Source organism: Calliphora vicina, chromosome 1 (genome assembly GCF_958450345.1).
Source record: "Calliphora vicina chromosome 1, idCalVici1.1, whole genome shotgun sequence".
Classification (NCBI taxonomy): domain Eukaryota; kingdom Metazoa; phylum Arthropoda; class Insecta; order Diptera; family Calliphoridae; genus Calliphora; species Calliphora vicina.
Genome location: NC_088780.1, coordinates 79,265,635 through 79,285,954, shown reverse-complemented (window position 1 = coordinate 79,285,954; position 20,320 = coordinate 79,265,635). Strand labels below are relative to the sequence as shown.

General features: G+C 30.1%; 1 protein-coding gene across 1 annotated transcript; it reads left to right on the top strand.

The window, feature by feature from the left end:
• Positions 1-3,213: 3,213 nt before the first annotated feature.
• LOC135950976 (uncharacterized) lies at positions 3,214-18,976 on the top strand. The gene is made up of 4 exons (XM_065500522.1): positions 3,214-3,228; positions 17,511-17,910; positions 17,972-18,074; positions 18,127-18,976. The coding sequence occupies exons 1-4, from the start codon at positions 3,214-3,216 to the stop codon at positions 18,665-18,667; spliced, it is 1,059 nt and encodes a 352-aa protein (XP_065356594.1). The 3' UTR covers positions 18,668-18,976.
• The last annotated feature ends 1,344 nt before the right edge of the window (positions 18,977-20,320 follow it).

Genomic DNA, 20,320 nt, shown 5'->3' with positions numbered 1-20,320 from the left:
GTGTCCAAAAGCCAAAATTGCGGTAAAAAATATTTCCAAGGGATCTAGCATCATAAAACATTGTGCATAGACTCCTAAATAAGCATTTAAAAAAAATTGGCAATAACCCCTTCCCCTCTTTTCTCATAACCCCTCCCCCAGCAACTCACAATCATTTTCAAAAAAGATTTCAATCCATATTCTCATAGCACTATCCACAAATACCATTTTAAAAAAGTTGACATTAACCCCCCCCCCACTTTTCATATAACCCCTCCACCAACTCACCAACAATTTAAAAAAAAATTGTAATTCATATTCTCATAGCACTTTCTACAAATAGCATTTCTTCGTTTGTTTGGCGTTTTCTTGGGGCTCCGCTATAAGTAAATTTTAGGTAAGCAATTGTGTATGACTTTGACATTCGCTATCGTTATAAAACTTGCTACATTAAGCTCTCATGCGGTAAAAGTATTTAAAATTTTAGTATGTTTCTAGAAAAAAGAAAATTATTTGCTTTGGTGCATGTAGTTGCAAAAAATTTGAGTATGGAATGAAGCCTGACCTTCCCACAAATAACCACATATGTATCATTCCTTGGCCAAGTGCAGGCAACTTAAGTTCTATACTACAGGAAACAAACAACTTTTTCGTAACTTCACAAAAAACATTACTAATAAAAACGAAAATTATGCACATAGTGCAATGGTGTGAAAATAACACATGCAAAATATTGAGAATCTCTCAATTACAGTTCGATTGATATTCAAACTTTAAACACTGATCCCACCCATTTTTATATATTTTATGTAAAAAATTACTCATATCAAGCTTCACTTTAACTTTATATGAGAGGGTTCATTCCTACTAAGCCGATCACGTTTAGCTAAACTTTGTATAAGGATCAGGAATGAATTCGTATTAGCTAACCTCCGTTGATACACATTTAAAATAATTTTAGAATTATAGTTCTCCAGATCATAGCTGTTAAATAATGATTACTAATCATAATAATTAGTAATTAGATTACTTTTTTTCGAAAGGTAAAGTAATCATTAAATTACGATTATATTCAGATTCGCACGATTAATAATTGATTATGATTACAAATAATCAAAAAATAATCAAGATTATTTGCGATTACGAGAAAATAATCAAAAATAATCAAAAGTAATCAAAAAATAATCCGACTATTTTCAAAGATTACTTTTAATTATTTTAGATTATTTTCCAAAAATTTAGCATATGGAAATGAATTATATCATAAAATTTTAATATATATTCGCGACTAGTGAATTTTCCTGATATGATCCTTATATATAATTATGAACGCATAGTCACAAAATCAAGCAGTATGATTTCTATCTACTTGAAACTAATTTCTGTGGAATTTTTTTATCGATATTAATGTTTACATGCGTTAATATATTTCTGGATCGTGGCACTTATATGGGAGCTATAACCTATTGTGATTCGATTGTCATAAAATATTTTAACGTGATGTCTATTTATTTTAATCGAATTTCATCTTTACATTAAACATGAATATTTAGATATTATCGCCAGTGGAACGTGATTTCTAAGTATTTGAGGGCTAATTTTGTAGAATTCCATTTAAACAACTCTATTATAAAGAGTAGACCATATATGGGAGTTATGGAATAACGGACCGATATCGAAAAAGCTTGTGGTATGATTCTTGAATACAAGTTACAGATAAGTGTAAAATTTTGTTTCAGTACATGGTTCTTATATGGAGGCTATGACCAATTATGAGCCGATCATCAACATTATACATTATAATTATATATTCACATTTTTTGTTTCCAATTTCAACTTGATATCTATATTTTTAAGAAATTTATGCATGTTTATGGTCGATTCACGAAAAATTTAGTGTTGTGATTTCTTTTAGCTCGAAACTTATTTTTCCTGAATTTTGTGTGGATACTGCAATTCTGTAGGCATTTATAGACCAAAGGACCATATATCGGGAAGAAATTAGTATGGGGGCTATGAGAAATCATGGAGCGAATCTGATAATTTTCAGCAGAGTTAGTCCATTTATCATAAAACTAACGAGTGTAAAATTTATTGGTATTATCTGCAATATAATTACACAAATAACCAAAAATATGTGAAAATTATAATTTGATTATTTAAGTTGTATCACATTTTGGTTCATAAATTTGGTACTATTGATTTAGCTGATTTTCAACACCAAACTACTTAGTCTCGGTCCACACTGTGAAACATTTGCTGCAAAACATTTGAGTTTGTTGATAAAAGGGAAAAGAGGAATGAAATAGGGAACTTTGTTTCATGTACATGAAGTTTTTGTTGAGTATGTCATCCACATTTATTCATTCGTATTCGTACTGTACAGAAATGTCAAAAACTGAAAAGCAAAAACTTCACTGTGTGGACACGAATGCAGTTTCAAAAGAGAATTTAAAAATGTTTTGCAGCAAATGTTTCACAGTGTGGACCGGGACTTAGGACAATAGTAAAACACGTTAGCGTGTTTTACACACGGACAGACAAGAAAATCTTGTGTATCTTAATATTTTGATACACAAGATTTTTTCAAATAAAGTTTTTTTTACACAAACTTTTTTCCAATAAAAATCTTTACCTTATAGCCAAATATAGCTCTGTTATTTGTTTATTATTCATATGCGTTAATGAAAAGTTTAATTACTTTTACAATCTAAAAAAAACAATACTCATAACATACAAATGTATCATTTAAAAGAGTGATCAGGTTTCTTTCCAAACCCGTAAACAAATTTAAAGTCGAAAAACCTGACTGAGTTACAGGTCGATAAGTTGACCAACATCACCGAAAACGGTTATTTTAGAATAACTTCTGAATTTGAGGGTTCTTCAGTTATTTAAATAGTAATGAAAGTACTGATGAGATTTGGCAAAAATATGATTTGCTAAGAGATGCATTTATTTTTTTAACACGCCCTTAACATCTTCAGCTCCAGTTGAACGACTGTTTTCTTTTGCCGGGATAGTCAACAGTGCAAGATGGCAATCATTGACTGATTTTTCATTTGAAATTTTAGTTGTTATGAAGGCTAATTGCAATATTTGCAAATTATTTTTATTATTATGATTAATGTACACTGAATGTATTTGTTTTTCTTTATTATTTTATTCATGTATTTTTCCCTTTTTGTCGAGTCGGGAATTACAAAAATTGTTATTGTTTGTGTTATTATTAAAATGAATATACGTACAGTATGTCAAGAATGAGTTTTCACATTGAAAAAAAATTATATTTTCGACTTTGATAGCAAGAAATATACCACTTATTATTTCGATATATAAACTTTTTTGGATTATTATGAATATACACAGTTTATATAAATCGTATATATGGAAAAAGTTCAAGTCCAATGTAAAAGAAACGAACAAGAAGTGAAAATAAAATACTATTTAGTTTTGGTAGTGTCAATTAACTCTTTTCACAAATTACAAGAAGTTAGTTTTAAGTAATTAAATAACTAATCTATTTACTTATTTGGCATTTTTACTATTTGGTATGACCACGCTTAGAATATACCACGCAATGCAGATGATTTTTTGTTTTTTTTATATGTCAAAGAGTTCCATTTCTTTTGTAACTCTTCTAATTTTACAGTATTGTTTTTTGGTTGCCTTTTAGCGATATTTTTCTTTAAACACACACTAAAATTTTCAGTTGGATTGACGATGAGACCTTTTGCTGTCATGTCTATAACATCGCAGAAATTATACAGAAGCCACATCCCCACTATATACAATTTAAGTTTAGATAAAATTTGTATTGTAGTTTATTGTCCTGATAAACCCAAATTTAGTTGCATTTCTTAGCAAATTGTTCTTCAGAGTGTTTCAATATTGTTCCGCGACCATGATTGTTTCAGTAAAACATAAGTCTTTCAATCCTTTGCTTGAGATATACTTCTAAATCATAATCGAAATTTTAAAGTAACACCTTACGTCAAACTCTAGATGGCACTTTGTTGTAATACAAGATCATTAAAGTCTCGTCGCATAATATAACGTCATCCCAATAATCGACGCGAAGAAAAAACGCTTTTCTACATCTGGTGCAGAAAGCAGTAGTTTTTTATATGTTACTCTGGTTGAATATTCGTTTTTTATTATGGTCTGTCTAACTGTTTCATGGGAAATGACTACATCACATTCTTCTTTAAGTTCCCTCGGAAGAGTTCTGGTTGAAATCTGAGCGTTTTAATGAAGTTGTCTGACATTAGGCGCTCAGTTATTTATATATGCTCAGTTATTATAATCGATCGCTAACTAACTAACAAATTTATAGAGTAGAAGAATACAGATCATAAGTATCTGTAAATTACCATTGATCATTAAGTGTGTACCAAAAAACACAAATAAAATTGGTTGTGAAAAGAGTTAATTGACACTACCAAAATTAAATAATGTTTGTTTTTGACTTTGTTTCCGTCTATTTTACATTGTAATTCAACTTTTTCCTTATGTAAGCTTTCTATATACTCTATATATTCATAACAAACCAAAAAAATATATGTAATGATAGAATAAGTGGTATTTTCATGTAATCAAACTCGAAAATATAAATTTATTTTCAATGTGTAAACTCATTTTTGACATACTGTATATTTTTTATGAAAAAATTATGTAAATGCAAAAATTTTGGAAAATAATCAAAAGTAATCTTTGAAAATAGTCGGATTATTTTTTGATTATTTTTGATTATTTTTGATTATTTTCTCGTAATCGCAAATAATCTTGATTATTTTTTGATTATTTGTAATCGTAATCAATTAGTAATCAGAAATTGTTCTAAAGAGAATTATATAATCGATTAAATTATTTTTAAAAAATAATCTAATTGATTACTAATCGTAATCCAAAATTAACAGCTATGCTCCAGATATTCGAAATTAATTATTTACTTTGTATGGGAGGTGCCACGACAACTAATGCAATCCCAACCATTTTCAGACAATCTCTGCTATGCGGACAAAGTTTGAAGAATCTTGTAATTCTTACTTCGTATGAGAGGTGACTCACCTCCTTTTCCGACCCTTCCATTTTGGTTCCCCAGACATTCCAAATTAATATTTACTTTGTATGGGAGGTGCTTCGTCCTCTAATCTAATTTCCCCTATATTCAGCTAACTCCGCAGTAATAAGAAATTAATTCGTAAAAAGTTTAATCCCTTTTATAATTGTAATAGTTCTCCAGACGCCCACTATTCCTATCCCGGAAATTTTCAGTGAAACTATGCAAAATGATAAAAGAGCCATTTAGACAAAGTTTGAAAAATCTTGAAATTATAGTTCACAAAATATTTAAAAATAACTATTTACTTTGTATGGGAGGTGACTCGCCACCAGTTCCGATCCGTCCCATTTTTGGTTAAACTTCATGCAGAGATAAGAAATTATAGTTCTGCAGATATTATAAAATAACTATTTACTTACAAAAAACACCTTCAAAATATTTGTTTCAATTATTAAAATCTTCTTCTTCATTGTTTTCTATAACAACTCTCACAAGGCGAATTCATACAAGGTGGTGTCAGTTCTACAAAAACAACAATTGGTCTTAACAAATGATAAAAAAATGATGAAACAAAATGATAAATTAAACAAATAAGTATTTAAACTTAATATAGTGTAGATAATTGAATAGTGAGGGCTTTACTTATTTATGTAAAAAATAAATATTTTGTTAATTTTTTTTTTTTATCATCATTATTTATTGTATCTCCATTATTTAATGAACTAACAATAAGTGGTTCAAATCTTATATCTAATAATTATTATTTAATTAGTCCAGCCAGTGCCGGACGAAAAATTTTGTATTCATGGTTGTTTTGGTTAAATTGGCATTCTTCCTTCTAGATTAGGTCTGCTGTGTCCCTCCTTCTTAATCGAGTATGGCCACGGTTAACTAATATGTATGTTGCGGGCCAATGGGTTTGGGAGAATTCCAAGCTTTTTTAAATATTTTTCTGCATTCTTCGTGATCTCAGTTTTTACAAGGGGCACGTTTAGATCTTTGTGTATATTCGCATTTCTTATATACCAGGGGGCAACTGTTATCATTCATAGAAACTTGTTTTGGCGTCTTTGGATCTTTTCTAAATTTGACGCTGAGGCCGTGCTCCATAGCTGTATGCCATAACACCATATCGGTTTTATGATCATGTTAGAAAGTAGTAGTTTACAATCTAAACTAAGCGTAGAGTTTCTGTCAATAAGCCAATTAATTTGGATTAATTTCAATTTCATTTGAGTCAACTTTGCATCTATATGACTTTTCCATGTAAGACGACGATCGAGATGTATTCCGAGGAATTTCACTTCCGATTGTTGAATTATTGTTTGGTTATTGATATGAATAGGGGGGCATGATTCTCTACTCAATGTAAATGTTATGTGTGTACATTTTTGCTCGTTGACTTCAATTTTCCATTGTTTTGACCATTTTTGTAATTCAAATATGTGATTTTGTAAGTAACGAGACGCTTCTTGAGGGTTTTCATGTATCATCAGCAAATGTTGATGTATTAGTGCGATTTTTAGTTGGTATATCAGACGAATATATCAAATATAAAAAAGGTCCCAGGATACTGCCTTGGGGGACTCCAGCTTCAATGGATTGTGCAGTACTTAAAAAGTTTCCCTCTTTAACCTTAAATGTTCGACTAGTTAAATAGCTTTCCAACAGCTTATGTGTGTTTGCGGGTAAATTTTGTCTCAATTTGTATATTAATCCAGCATGCCATACCTTATCAAACGCTTGGGAGATGTCGATGAAGAGTGCGGAACAGTATTTCTTTTTTCAAACGCTTTTCTCACCATATATACAAGTCTATGGGTTTGTTCGATAGTACTGTGTTTTCTTCTAAATCCAAATTGATGATTCGGAATACAATTGTCTTCAGTTAACATCGGGTACAACTTGTTCATAAGTATCTTCTCAAATAGCTTTGATATATTAGACAATAGGCTGATGGGTCTGTATGATTCTACTTTTGTGTGATCTTTTCCCGGATTGGGTATCATGGTAACCAGTGAAACCTTCCATTCTGGAGGATAATATTCAAGTCGTAATATAACATTAAAAATAAAAATAATTATTTTTTTTATTCGGGGTAGCTCTATAAGCATCTTGTTGCTGATCTTGTCCATACCAGGCGCTTTCTTGGGGTTTAAATCAACAATAGCATTTTCGATCTCTCGAATCTCAAAACGTAGGGGTACGGCTGCTCCAAAATGGGGTACAACAGGTGGCAACGCAATTGCTTCGTTTGATGTGTTCGGTGTAAATACTTTTTTTAAATGATTAACAAACAGATTCCCTTTTTCAGTATCATTTCTTGCCCAACCGCCACTTGAATTTCGCAAGGGGGACTTACATATGACAGGTCTTTTAAGGCTTTTTGATGCTCGCCATAATGAGTAATCCGATTGCGGGGTTGCGTCCAGGCTTTCTAAATATTTATTCAATGATTCCATTTTTCGAAATTCAAAGAGCTTTTTAAGTTTTTTATACAATATTTAAGCTTCGATTTTAGTCTGGGGGATCTGTGCAATTGCCACTCTCTTCGAAATCTTCTTATTTCATGTAAAAGCCGTTCGACATCTGCAGAATTAATTATATTATATCTGATTTGTCGGGGGGTTTGAGTAGCATGTTGAGCAGCCAGTTTGAGATTTGATCGAAATTGCGGTATGTTTTCCGAGCAATGTGTACTGAGGTATTTTTTATATTTGAGCCAATTCATTCTTGAGCCTGCCATCGCTAAATTACCAGTCGGGGATACAATTTCTAGGGGGCTCAATAAAGTAACAATAGTGGCTGAGTGATCTGACGATAGTTCCAGCGACGATTCAATTTTAATCATTTCTCTAGGGATATTTTACATCACGCTAAAATCAATAACATCCGATATTTTTCGTGGGTCAGTAGGCCAGTAAGTATTCAAACCCATTTTAGAAATTGTATCGAACAAAACACGACCTTTAGGGGTAATCAGTCGTGATCCCCAGAATGTGTGCTTAGCATTATAATCGCCAGCAGCCAGGAAACAGGGGCCTAGTGATTTAAAAAATCTATTATATTGACTTACTGTAATTGAAAATCTAGGGGGTGAAAATCTTCAAGACAGATTGTAGTAGCTTGAAGATAATCTTCGCAAAAATCACACATTAAGTAGTGTTTGATTTGAGCTTTTATTAAAATTGCAGAGTATTCGAAATGACTTCTGGACGTCAAATGAGTTTCAGAAACCAGCATTACATCAATTTGTTGGTTTCATAAAAAATATTCGAGTTTGTTTTTGTGTTGGCGTATGCCGTTTGCATTCCAAAAACATATTCTTAGGTAGTTCATGGGCTGTTAAGCACAGCCTGCAATAACATTGATTGCATCTTAAGCATTTCTTACATCATGTTACTCACTGAGTTTGTAAAGTTATTTACCGATTGCACATGAGTTTCTATTGTAGATTTAGTCGGGTAAAATTGAAAATTGGCGTTTGCTCTCTTACCTCTGGGTACATATTTTAGTTTTGTGGTTGACAGACTTGCGTCTGAGTTTGGTTGTTTCTTAGTACATTTGCATATGTTACTTTGTTGTCATATGTCTGTTGCAACGGGGGGTAGTTCAAATTGATGTTATTTAATGGCTGAGCGGGGAAAATCTTTGGTTTCTGGCTTTGTGATTTTTTAACAATTGAGTAGACAGGACAACCCCTGTAGTTTGTTGTGTGGTTACCTCCGCAATTGCTGCATTTTTTTATTTTAGGATCATCTTTAGATTTGTTACATTGGGATGTGTTATGCAACTCCCCGCAAATGACACATACTGGTGGCAATTTGCAATATGCCTTGGTGTGTCCATATTTTTGGCAATTCATACATTGAACGGGGCCAAATCGTTTGTGTGGTTCTTCTACCGTAATTTTACGATGCAATAAGTACTTCAAGTTATATATGGGATGTGTTTCATTTTTTTTCAGATTTATGTCACCGGGTTCAAGTTCAACACGGAAGAGTGGTTGGGGTATTTTTTTCGCGATTTCTAATATTTATCACATTTTTTGTCTTATAGCCTTTATCTTCTAAGCTTTGCTTTATTTCGAGTGGCTCAACATTACAGTCAATACCCTTTATTACAACTTGTAGACCCTTGCTTTCTTTCAGCTGATAAGTGTAAAAACTTTTCTTTTGAGTTTCAAAATATGTTACAACCTTTCTATAATCGTTTTCACTATTGACCTGTATTTTAGTTTCATGAATCGTGCCTTTCTTGATTGGGATTACGTAAAAAGAGTTCTCTCCTATTAATGAGATCAGGCTCTGAACCAGTGGATTCGAATTATTTTCTCTCAAGTAAATGGGGGGTGGTTTTGTAGAATGGATTTTATTTACTGGTTCATTAGTTTCACATTCCAGAATAGAAAAACGATTTACATTATTTAGTCTATGAGGTTCACTATCCTTATATAATTTGGCCAAGGGTGCCGCTTTCGAGGACTTGGGACTTCGTGCCCGTTTTAATACTGTTATATACCGGTCCATTCCAACCTGTATTTGGGATTTATTATCATTATTTAATGGTTGACTAATCTTGGGTACAGCGCCGCTTAATGGGTTAATTTTATTTGTAGTTAGTGTGGTGGATTTCGTATCTGAAGCTGATATAGCTAGCATACTTTCAGGCATAGATAAAATATTTTTATTTTCTGATTGAATTGAATTTTCTTTTGTTTGACAATCATTAGTTGTTGTCAATGCGGGGGAACAAGAACGAGCGCGGTTAACAGGTTTGGCGGTTAAAAACAAGTTGTCATCTATTCTTCTGTTTGTTTTGTTTATATTTTTTTCGTCTACATTAACTGTAACGTATGCATTTCTGCCGTTTACACTTAACCTTCGCTCACTGTTTTCGTTGAAGAGACTCATTTAAGAGTATTTGTAATTACTTTCGTTAACACTCTTGATCTTTATTTAATAGTCAATGGACAAAAAGGGTTCAAAAAAAGAAAAAAAATAAAGAATTTTTTTTACTTATTTGTCTTTTAGTTGTTGTTTTGCTTTTTTATTTAATAATATTATTAAAAAAAAGCGTCCTTTCGCGTAAATAATAAACAGGTGATATTTATATTTATTTTCCGATAGATACATTAAAATAACGAGTTAACTCGGAGTAAAAATAAACACGTCCGAACTGAACTAGAACGTTAAACCAATTAGGGATATAGTGTAAAAATTTGATTTTACCACGCCCCTGTGCCCACAGACCGAAAATCAAAAATCTGAAGATTCACTGAAAATTTGATAAAAATCGGTCCGGAACCACTATGCCGATTTCGTGCAAACTTCACATAAACCATCTACAGACCATCCCCAACGTACCCTGAAATTTTGGTTGAAAGCGGTCGACCCGTTTTCGCAGTTAGTGGTGACATCAAAATGTACATTTCTTTTTATATATAAGATATCATCAAAAATACCTTTCGAGGCCTTTTCATAGCTTAAGTTCCTATTGTTATACCCTACACCACCATAGTGGGGAGGGTATTATACATTTGTGCAGATGTTTGTAACGCCCAAAAATATTAGTCTAACACCCACCTTAAAGTATACCGAACGACTTAGAATCACTTTCTGAGAAGATTAAACGATGTCCGTCTGGTTGGCTGGCTGTGCTTGTTAACCTTCTGCGCAGAGTATAGGTCGCAATTTTGAAGATATTTCGATCATGTTTGGTACATATTACTTTTTCGGCCCAAGAACCGATCTCATTGAAACTGGCTTTTATCGGTCATAAATGTTTAATTTATCTATGTTACTACACAAATTTCGTTCCAAATAAGTTTTATACACAGAAAAAAGAAATTCATAATTGGAATGAATTTTGTAATAAATAATATTAATCGAACTTGACTTTTTTTCCCAAACTTTTTTCATTCAGAATAAGAACATGTTCATAAATATTATAAAATTGTTCATGACGGAAATTTTTGCTTGTTTTGCATAAATTTAATAATATTTTATAACAAATTGCATTATAATTGAATTTTCTAATGAATTAATTCAAAACTATTTGCATAATAGCCATATATTGGCCAAAATTTTAAGATGAAAATCAACAATATCTAAAACTTAAAAAATATCAATATACATAATAAAATATCCATAAACATCAAGAATATCATCCCCTTAAAAAAATTTAATCAATTTCGCGCATTATTGCTCATTTTGTAGCTGAAAATCATAAAAATAAATAAAAAATTTTCCAAGGAAAATTTCAAAAATTTTTCAACAACATAAAAATATAAATGAAATTGAAATTTTATTTTTCAAGCCTTCTAGATTTAATTTGAAAACATAAAATATGAAAAAATCTTAATATTTAAGAAATTATTTATAAATGTTATGAATTGAAATTAATGAAATCAAATCATAATATTTATGTTGAAACTTTTTTCTGTGTACATCATTGGCGTAGATAGGGGGGTGCTGGGGTGGTCAAAACCACCCCAGACTCGCATCTGCCCACCCCAGATAAAAATTTGGAAAGTCGCAGAAAGATTTTTTTGGATTTGTAGATTGTTCCGTTAAGAGATTCCTGTGCCCTAGAACATTAATCATGGGGTTTTTGGAACCCAAAAAGTTAAAAAATATTCCAATGTGAATCGTACAAGGGAGCACATGTACACGCAGAGAAAAAACATGGTTGGACATGGTTACGACAACTATTCTATGTTCTCTGTAACAATATATTGTTGTCGTAAACATATAATCATTGTTTTAATTTAATTTCAACAATATTATAGTTACTGTAAACGTTTATATTTTCATCGCAATTATAAATATGAATATGGTTTTCGAACAACTAAATAATGATAATTAGGTAAACATATTATTTTTATGTACAACCATTAAATGTTAAGTTTATATACTCGTAGTCATAATATGTTTAAGATGTTAACAGAATATGTTTACAGCAACTAAATAATAATAAATGTAGTCATAATATGTTTAACATGCAAACAAAATATGTTTACGTTTAATAGTCTGTTTTCCCACCATTTGTGAGTGCTGGTGTTTGTCAAAGCTATGTTATTTTTACAAGTAAATTTTGAGTGTCTGTAATTCCCATTCGCTCTATAGTTTTATTTGTATATTATCTTTAACTTTCCTAGAGCGAATAACAATAAATTTGATTTAATCAATAATATTTGAATTGTGAATTTAGTACTTTAAAACTAAAACCTATTAAAATTTTTTATTTCCAAAAATAAATTTTAATAATAATATGATTATTTTGGATCGTAATATGATTTAATTGTATCATATGATTTAATTGGGTCATAAATATGATGACTTTGGGTCATATTATGATTGAGTTATATCATAATATGATTATTTCAAAACATATAATGATTGATTTTTATCATAACTTGATTATTTCAGAACATATTATGATATTTTATGATACTAATAATGATCATAATATGTTTTGGACTACAAGCAAAACCTGATCATAATATGTTGCTCTTAGTTTATGGTTACCACAACCATGTTTTTTCTCTGCGTGTAATATTTGGTTTTTACAAGCTAAAATAAAGGAGTCAAATCCGCATTACTATTAGTTCTGCTAGTTGCGAATGAAATTTCTCAGATATGCGTAGAATATAACATTGGTTACGCAGTGCAATGCTTCAGGAACGATTATCAAATTTAGCAGTTATTTTTTCTATTCAATTCTTTATTTATAAAATTATTTGTACAAATATAGAGAGTTTAGATATAAATAAATCTTTTCAACTCAAAAATAGTATTTTGTCTAACTAATATAATAAGGAACAAATAACAGTTTAGATGAAGGGGAAATTAAAAAAAAAACCAAAAAAAATTATAAAAATATTTTATAAAATAAATTAGCAGTTTTAAATAATTTGAATTTTTGTGATATTTTAGTTTTGTTTTAATAAAAAATTATTTTTTTTATAAAAAAAATTGTTTATTTTTACTATTTGGGAAGGGTACTTGGTAAATCACATATATTTTTACTCATTTACTTGATGTATGTTTTATTCAGCCTTATCATGTAAGGCGTAGGCGTTTTAGGACAACGACAGTTTCGTACTAGATTAATGAAACAGGTTGAATAATTTCTTTAATCTAGTACGAAACTGTCGTTGTCGTAAAACGACTACGCCTTACATGATAAGGCTGATTATATTTTTTGTTAGACTTGTTTTAGTTCATGTTATTTTTGTTTATTTTTTAAATAAAAATATATTTTTTGGTTAAAAATTATGTAAAAGTTTGTTTTTTTAAGAGCATATTTTTTAAATTTTAAGAGCATATTTTAAAGTTTTTACTTAAAACACTTTTTTTAGAGCATATTTCCGGTTTCCCTGGTAATACTTTACAAATTATTTTATTGAGTTTGGTCTTTTATATTTATTAAGAACGAAAATTGCGTTTACATTACGATTAATTTACATTAAAATACAAACATACTTATTTAATGAACAAATGTTTGCTAAAATGGAAAAATACACATTTTCCCCTCCAAAAACAAAGTTACTTTATCTATCAACTTAATATTTTTTAGAACATGTTTTTGCAATAAAAAGAACAATTTTTTTGTGATTTTTAAGTGATTTTTTTATTCCACCATATAGTGTAGTGCGATTCACTAACTTTTAACGAACCGACAATCGTAATGTTTATCGACATAAATAATCGCTTGCAGTAACGATAGTGTGATTCAGTAATTTATTTTTAACGATTGTTTAAGATATGACATCTCTGTCTACAAAATATCAAAATAAGCGAAAAGTAGAAAACCATCATTTGACACACAATGAAATAATTAACCAGTGGTGTAGTGAGTACAACGTTGACTAGCAATCGGAAGGTTGTTGGTTCGACACTTGGCTGCGACTTACTTTTTTTTATTTATTTTTTTTAGTAAATACATAATTTTATAAATAATTCTACTAGCAAAACAACTTATTTCCGTCCAAAATGTAAAGGATTACTTTTGGGACATCGCGAACAAAAATAAGTACTTCTTCCAGGTGAATAATTAGTAGTATAATCTTCAAATTCCCCTATTTTTCAGCTTATTATTTTATATTTTATTGTAAATATTAATAAGTTAAGTAAACAAAATTGTGTTTCCATTATTTTTACGATAGTTCCAGCTACAAAAGATGAAGATGACCAAGAAAAATACACTTTATCGATTAAATAAACACAATTTAAATTATTGTCGCTAACATAACGAAAAAAAAACTGCTTTAAGTAACAGCTGACTTCAATCGACAGCGAATGTCGTTAAAAATGTTACTGAATAGCAAATTCGATAAATTTTCGTTATATTTATTTTAACGATACGATTATCGTTATAAAAGTTAGTGAATCGCACTACTGGTATCTATGTACTAAATAGGTAAATAAAAAATTAAGTTTTTAATTAAGTCTTAATAAAGCATTACATTTTATTATATACATACATATGTATGTGGTTTAACTTTTAGAAATATAAAATGGTTGCATATTTATCATGTATCATTTAGGAAATATATTCCAAAAATCATAAAGCAAGTGATCATTGGTCAATATAAAATATAATACAAAATATATCAATAATTTTTTATTACAATTTATTAATTAATAATTTTATTAAATTTATTTTTTAATAAGACGTATTCTTAATTAAGATAAAATATAAGAATTTTCTATTTATTTCAATTAACAATAATAACATTTGAATTTCCTCTGCGATATGTAAACACAAAAACCAAAAAAATCATACGATTCAACCTAGCTTCATAAAGTGTATACTAGGGTGGCCCTTAATAAACGAAAGTTGGATTTTGGCCATTCTCACCCACTAGTTTGGTGAACATTAGTAAAAAAATAATCCTGAAAAAATTTTAGGTAAATCGGTTGGGTTTTGAGATGCATTTACAAGGGGAAAAATGCATTTTTTCAGTTTTTGTAAAAATTTTGCCATTAGAAAATTACTTTTCCAATTTAATTTAAGAGAATAGAAATGTGTACGCAATTGTCGTTCTAATGAGACATAAAAACAGAAATTGGTTAAAAAATTTTAAAGTTATTAAGAAATCGCCAGGCCATTAACGTGTCTTAGGCAGCTAGAACAAGAAAGGTAGGAACAAAATTAACATATTTTGATAAATATTGAAATAAAAGCTCATTTTTACTTAAAATATGTCCATATTTACTTGTATATGAGTTTTTGTCTTCGTAGGATAACGTTAACCTATTCTTAGGTATGAACAAAAAAATAATTTTTTTTTAACGGCAGTTTCAAAACTCCATTTTCAAATTTTTAAAAATTTTGTTAAACAAATTTCAGGATTTATTAAGAATATAATAGGGAATAAAAATGTGAAAAAATTATGAAAATATCTCTTATAGTTTTTCCGTACCTGCGATTTAAATTTTGAAATTTTCGAGAAAAACCAATTATTTGGCAATTTTTAGGCGAAAGAGCTCTATTTCCTTACTCTTATGAATTTTGAGCTAAATTTATTCTGAATATTATAGTCCAGATAATTCTAAATATACTCTGAAACTTTTACTATAATCGGAAAACGTTAACCCTTAAATCGTGAAGGTCAAAGGTCAAATTTTTCAATATTTGGAATTTTTTTTTTTTTTATAACTGTTAACGACGTTTATTTATATTTTAATTTTTTATTGATTTGGTACAATATTATTTAATTTTATTGTCTTATTCATTTTAAATCATCCCTCGTACATGAATTCTTGTGTTTCTTATTTTGCTTTACTTGTTGTTCTTTAAAGTAATTACGGTACAATCGTATGATGTTGAGTTATTTTATGTACGTTGTTGTTGTAAACATTAGAGTATAAGAGTTTTGTAATGTTGATGCACAAGTGGTTTGACCACTTGTTTTTTTAAATAATAAATCAGTGTAAGATAAACAACGAAAGAAACAGCAAGGCTTTTAATTTGCGCGTACAATACCTAAGAATAGGTTAACGGAATCCTACGAAGACAAAAACTCATATACAAGTAAATATGGACATATTTTAAGTAAAAATGAGCTTTTATTTTAATATTTATCAAAATATGTTAATTTTGTTCCTACCTTTCTTGTTCTAGTTGCCTGAGACACGTTAATGGCCTGGCGATTTTTTAATAACTTTAACATTTTTTGACCAATTTCTCTTTTTTATGTCTCATTAGAACGACAATTGCGTACACATTTCGATTCTTTTAAATTAAATTGCAAAATTAATTTTTTAATGGCAACATTTTTACAAAAACTGAAAAAAGTGCATTTTTTCCCCTTGTAAATGCATCTCAAAACTTCAGAGGGCTTGCGGCACGTCTTATCCCCAACCGATTTACCTAAAATTTTTTCAGGATGATTTTTTTACTAATGTTCACCAAACTGGAGGGTGAGAATGGCCAAAATCCAACTTTCGTTTATTAAGGGCCACCCTAGTGTATACACATTCTAACCAACCAGTCAAACTATCTAGTCGGACTATCTAGTCGGACTATCTAGTCGAGCTAGCTGTTTTTGTTACGCACGAAAAACAAAACTCAAAACTGGCAATGCGTAAGCAGCACACACAGAAATTTTTTTGCTGCTGAACGATTAGAATATGTAGATATTTAAATATAAAAACAAGCTTTGACAACTGTAAAACCAAAAAGCGAAAAAAAAAATTATCAGCTGTTTGACTGACTCCACCTTGTATAAATTCGCCTTGGTAGAGTTGAAAACTGAAACATGGCTGCTGCCAGGGATGCCAGGTGCTTTTGAGGCATGTCCCCAACCAAAATTAAAAATATCCCCAAAAATCCCCAAATATTGTTTTTCTTGAAATTTTCACAAAAACTAAACTTCATATTAAATTACATGGCCAATACCCGATCAAATTAGTTGTTAAAATATTAAGAAGGTTCCTTCAAACCAATATTCTTAAAAATTTAACTTAAATCAGACTTTTTATTTCTTTTAATTTATTTATTTAATACAAAAATCTTTTTCTTTATTTTGTTTTGTTTTGACAGCTGATTTTGATACATAAATAATCGATAAAAATTAGAGATGACAGTCATTCGTTCGTAATTCATAAGGTAATAGCCTTTTTACACTAAACGTCATCTTAGAGGAATGAGTGGAAGATGATGAAAATGAAAAAAGTTGTTTACACTTGTATCATCTCTCATCTTTCATTTTAAATACATAAAATCTAATTATAATTAATGAAAAAAATAAATTGGAAAATTCTTCAATTATCGGATTAATAATTGCACTTGAAGAGCAAAATCAATTATTAAAACAATATATAGATCTGCTTGATGTTATTATGGACAATGACTTATTATGGAAATCGACGAAGTTTTTGGTCATTTGTAATAATTTTTTTTATATCAGCAATTCTTAAATTTGTTTTTAAATACACATATATTTTTATAACTTTAGATTCGGTATGGAACTTTCTGGGAGAAAGACGTTCCAAATAGTAGTCCAGAATTTTTTAAAGAAAGCTTTCGGGTTGATAAGACAACCTTTTTATTACTGGTCAATCGGTTGGAGTGTTTAAAAAAAAAGGACACAAACTGTCGGAAATCTATTCCATTAGAAAAACGTGTGGCCATAGCTCTATATACGCTGGGGTCTTCATCTGAGTATCTCACTATAGGGAGACTTTTTGGTGTTTCCACTAGTAGTGTTTGCATTATTTTGCATGAGTTTTGTAGGGCAGTGATTGAAAATCTGGCAAATGATTTCCTTCCAACAAATTTTCTAACAGCTGCGAAGGTTGAAGAGTGTGTCCAAGGATTCGAAGATTTGGGGTTTCCACAGTGCCTAGGAGCGATTGGTAATACATATATAAAATTTATTTTAAATTAAATATATAATGTGTAAAAATATTTAAATAGATGGATGTCATATTGAAGTGAAGCCACCAGCTTCAGAAGCTATAGATCATTTTAATTATAAGGGCTGGTATTCTGTGGTACTTTTTGCATTGGTTGACTATCGGTTAGTATTCTTAAAAACCCTTTAATTTTTCAATATGTAATTTTTAGTATAGTTATAGATTTCTATACGTAAATGTCGGTTGCCCAGGACGTTGTAATGACTCACAATTTTATCAACATTCTCAATTAAGTAAAATTATTGAGTCATCAAAACTACTAAAAGACAAATCCAGGCAAATATGTAATACTGAAGTTCCAGTACTTCTTATTGGAGACTCTGCATTTAAATTTTCAAGAACTATCATGAAGCCATATCCTTTTTCAACTTCCGCCTCTGTAGAACAGCAAACATTTAATTACCATTTGTCCAAAGCAAGGCGCGTAGTTGAGAATGCGTTTGGTCATTTAAAGGCTAGATTCCGACGCATAGGAAAGGGTTTGGATAATCATTACAAGTTCAACAGCAAAATTATTATGTGTGCTTGTATTTTACATAACTTTTTGAATTCTTATAATAGCCATATAAATGAAAATTGGAATATAGATGTGACCGAAGCCCGCCCTCAACCAGAAGACAGCAACACATCTGGAGATTTATCAGCACCAGCGGAAAATATAAGAAAACCCATTGCAAAATATGTTACGGAAAGATAATTTTAATATGTCATTAAATGTTTTCCACTGAATTTCGTTTAAAAAACAATAAAAAGTACCAAAAACTTAAACATTTTTTATTGAGATCATTTAAAAAACAAAAAGTTAAAAAAAAAACATAAAATAAATTATATTATTCACATAACATATTAAACGCAAAAACTTAAAATTATTTAATTCACACAAAGAATTGATAAACAAAAACATAAATAAAATGAAATATATTATTCACATAAATAATAATAATAAAGAGCACCTTCTTAAAATGCGTACCACACAAAAATCCAAAAACATTGTAAAAATCTATTTTTTCTCTTTTTGAAAGTAGTTCCGATTGAAAGGATGCATTTTGAGATGATATGTCTTTTAAACTTTTAACTATTTCATCCAATTGTTGTCTCCGCTCTTGGTGCATTTGACGTTGCATATCATTACGCTCTCTCGCCAATCTTACCAATTCAGCGTTCACATCGCACTTTCTTTCGGCTGAGATCCCTGGCTGTCCTCATTTCCAGAGAAGTTTAAACTGATGCACGATTGCTCCAAATTTAAATCTTCAGGATCAAGCACGATAACACCTTGAGGATCTTCTAAAAGTGTAGACATGTCTGTGAATTTAAAATTACTAAAATTACTTTTGTTTTTTAGCTATTACATTTTTATCTACTTTCATGCATAGTTTCAGCTATGTTATGTAGCCTGAAAGACCCAAGAATATTATTAATTTTATGATAATGTTCCCATGAGGATGGTGCTCCTCCAGTTGGACCAATTTTATTTTTTTCTTGTCTGGAAAAAGGTTTATATGAAATGTTGGTTATGAATGTTGCATACAATTTCTATACTTATATTTGCGGGTGAGGTTGTCCACTTTGGTTCTAACATCGCTCCAGCTCCCACAAAAGCCGGCTTCCCTGAGCTTTTCTGCCATTTGTTGAAAAATATGGGAATTTTTTTTCACACCTCTTAATTTTTCTATATTTTCCTGCCATAAATCTAGCAACATGTTCTACTCAGCAACTGACCAAACTATTCGTGGGCTTTTTTTTGCTATAAAATATTAAAAAAATATTAAAATATTTATTTCATTAATTTATATATATTCAAAAATTTACTTACTTTGTTCAGTCCCGCTCATTTTGTGACGTTTAATTTTTTTATACATATAAACAAATGTCATTTTTTTAGTGATGACACTAAAATTATCGAAAGATGATGATTGGAACAAAATGAGATAGGAACATCTTGTGAATATGATGAAAGGTGACGCTTTTTTGCTCTGTATATTTCTTATGGGAAGATGTTGTCATCTTGCCAATTGATGAGAGATGAAAGATGAAGCTCAGTGTAAAAAGCCTATAATTCAAACTGAATTACGTACGAACAAGGTAATTCGCACTTGAAATTTTATATGGCGAATCATGTAATTCAGTTCGTAATTGGGGGTTGAATGACGAATGAGAGCGTGAATGACGAATAATGCCGTCGTGTGAACATGGTATTAAACTTTTTTCAGTTCAGTCGTTACATGAGACTATTTATTTTGCTGCTGAATATTAAACCCTGTATTTTTGTGTCTTCTTTGAACAAATATTTTATGGATTCAAAAGTAATTAAACGCCATACAGCTGTTTGGCTTACAGCATTGCCAAC